Raw genomic sequence first — 1,637 nt, 5'->3', positions numbered from 1 at the left:
AAGGAGATCCAACCAGTCCATTCTAAAGGAGATCAGTCCTGGGTGTTCTTTGGAGGGAATGATGCTGAAGCTGAAACTCCAGTACTTTGGCCACCTCATGCGAAGAGTTGACTCATTGGAAAAGACTCTGATGCTGGGAGGGATTGGGGGCAGGACGAGAAGGGGAAGACAGAGGATGAGACGGCTGGATGGCATCACTGACTCAATGGATGTGAGTCTGAGTGAACTCCGGGAGTTGGTGATGGACAGGGAGGCCTGGCGTGCTGTGATTCATGGGGTCGCAAAGAGTCGGACACGACTGAGTGACTGAACTGAACAACAACAGAAAACACAGATTCATATGTGGTAAGTCTGAGATGGGGCAGAAATCCTGCATTTCTAACAGGCTCCTGGGTGATATGAATGCTGCTGGTCTGGGGGACACACATTGGAAACCACTGATCTGCAGACCATTGGTTCTCAACTGGAGTCCGTTTTGCACATCAGGGGACATTAGGCAGTGTCTGGAGACTTTTATGATGATCACAACTGAGGGAGGCATTCTACTGGCACCTAGTGGGTAGAGCCCAACAGTGCTGCTGAAGATCCTACTGTGTGCAGCACAGCCCTCAGCCACAGAATCATGCAGTCCCAAATGTGACAGGGCTGCTGTTGAGGAATCCTGCTGAGGAGTGTCTCCTCTGTGTAGCACATTGCCATACTTGGTTAGCTATACTTGCTATATTTGGTTAGCAAGCATTATTTACTGCCTCCACAGTCTAGTCTGGTCCCCTCAGGGTTCCCTGATGAGTCTTTGTTTGGATCTTAACTATTGTTGAAGTACTTAAATCACATACTGGCCCTGAGAACAATAGCCAATGTGATCACTCCTTGAGACCTTTTCTGTGCCAGGTGTTGTTCAAGGCATATCATGCACAGAGTGTAAGGTACATTTGACCCTTGAACAACACAAGTTTGAACTCTGGGTGTCCATTTGTATGCAGGTTTTTTCAGTAAAGACATACTACAGCACTGTACAATCCAAGGTTGGTTGAATCCCCAGGTGTGGAACCACAGATGTAGAGGGTCAACTGTAAAGTTATACATGGTTTTTCAATTGCATGGATGGGTTGATGCCTCTACCCCCCACACTGTTCAAGGGTCAACTGTAGATAATATTATTATCCCATTTTCTTAATGTAAAGTCTGAGGCTCTGAGAGGTTAAGCAGCTTTCTTGGGTTATTTCTGCAGCTGACCCAAACTGTAAAAAAAAAAAAGAAAAAAAAAATCATTGGTTATTACATAAATAGCATGTGAATGTAGTTCAAGTCAAAAAAACATGTAAAAGCACACACAGAAAAAGAAATCTGTTACTCCACTTGCTGCCAGCCATACCTCTCTTTCCCAGAGGCTGTTTGTTCTCAGTTTCTTGGGTGTCCTTTCAGAAAGAGTCTCTGTATTAAAAGATAGATATTAATAATTTACACAGGATGATAGGCTACTGTATTAGTTTCATAGGGCTGTCATAACAAATCACTTCAGACCGGGTGGCTTGAAACAACAGAAATTTATTGTCTCACAGCCCAGAAGCTGGGAGTCCAGTTGCTGGTAGAATAAGTTTTTCTGAAGGTTCTGAGGGAGCATGTTCATGCCTCTC

General features: G+C 44.7%; 2 protein-coding genes across 2 annotated transcripts in view; one reads left to right on the top strand and one right to left on the bottom strand.

The window, feature by feature from the left end:
* FOXP1 (forkhead box P1) overlaps positions 1–1,637 on the top strand; it is a 738,073-nt gene that overhangs the window by 61,098 nt on the left and 675,338 nt on the right. The window lies entirely within an intron of this gene.
* The window catches only part of LOC105004398, a 47,001-nt gene continuing 46,598 nt past the window's right edge, over positions 1,235–1,637 (bottom strand). The window contains exon 2 of the mRNA XM_010861995.1: positions 1,235–1,434. Coding sequence (XP_010860297.1) covers positions 1,422–1,434 — 13 coding nt within the window. The 3' untranslated portion in view covers positions 1,235–1,421. The remainder of the gene's footprint in view (positions 1,435–1,637) is intronic.

This window comes from Bison bison, unplaced genomic scaffold, assembly GCF_000754665.1.
Source record: "Bison bison bison isolate TAMUID 2011002044 unplaced genomic scaffold, Bison_UMD1.0 scf7180017864474, whole genome shotgun sequence".
Lineage (NCBI taxonomy): Eukaryota > Metazoa > Chordata > Mammalia > Artiodactyla > Bovidae > Bison > Bison bison.
The sequence above is the reverse complement of the archived record's forward strand: the minus strand, read 5'-3'. Positions and strand labels throughout refer to the sequence as shown.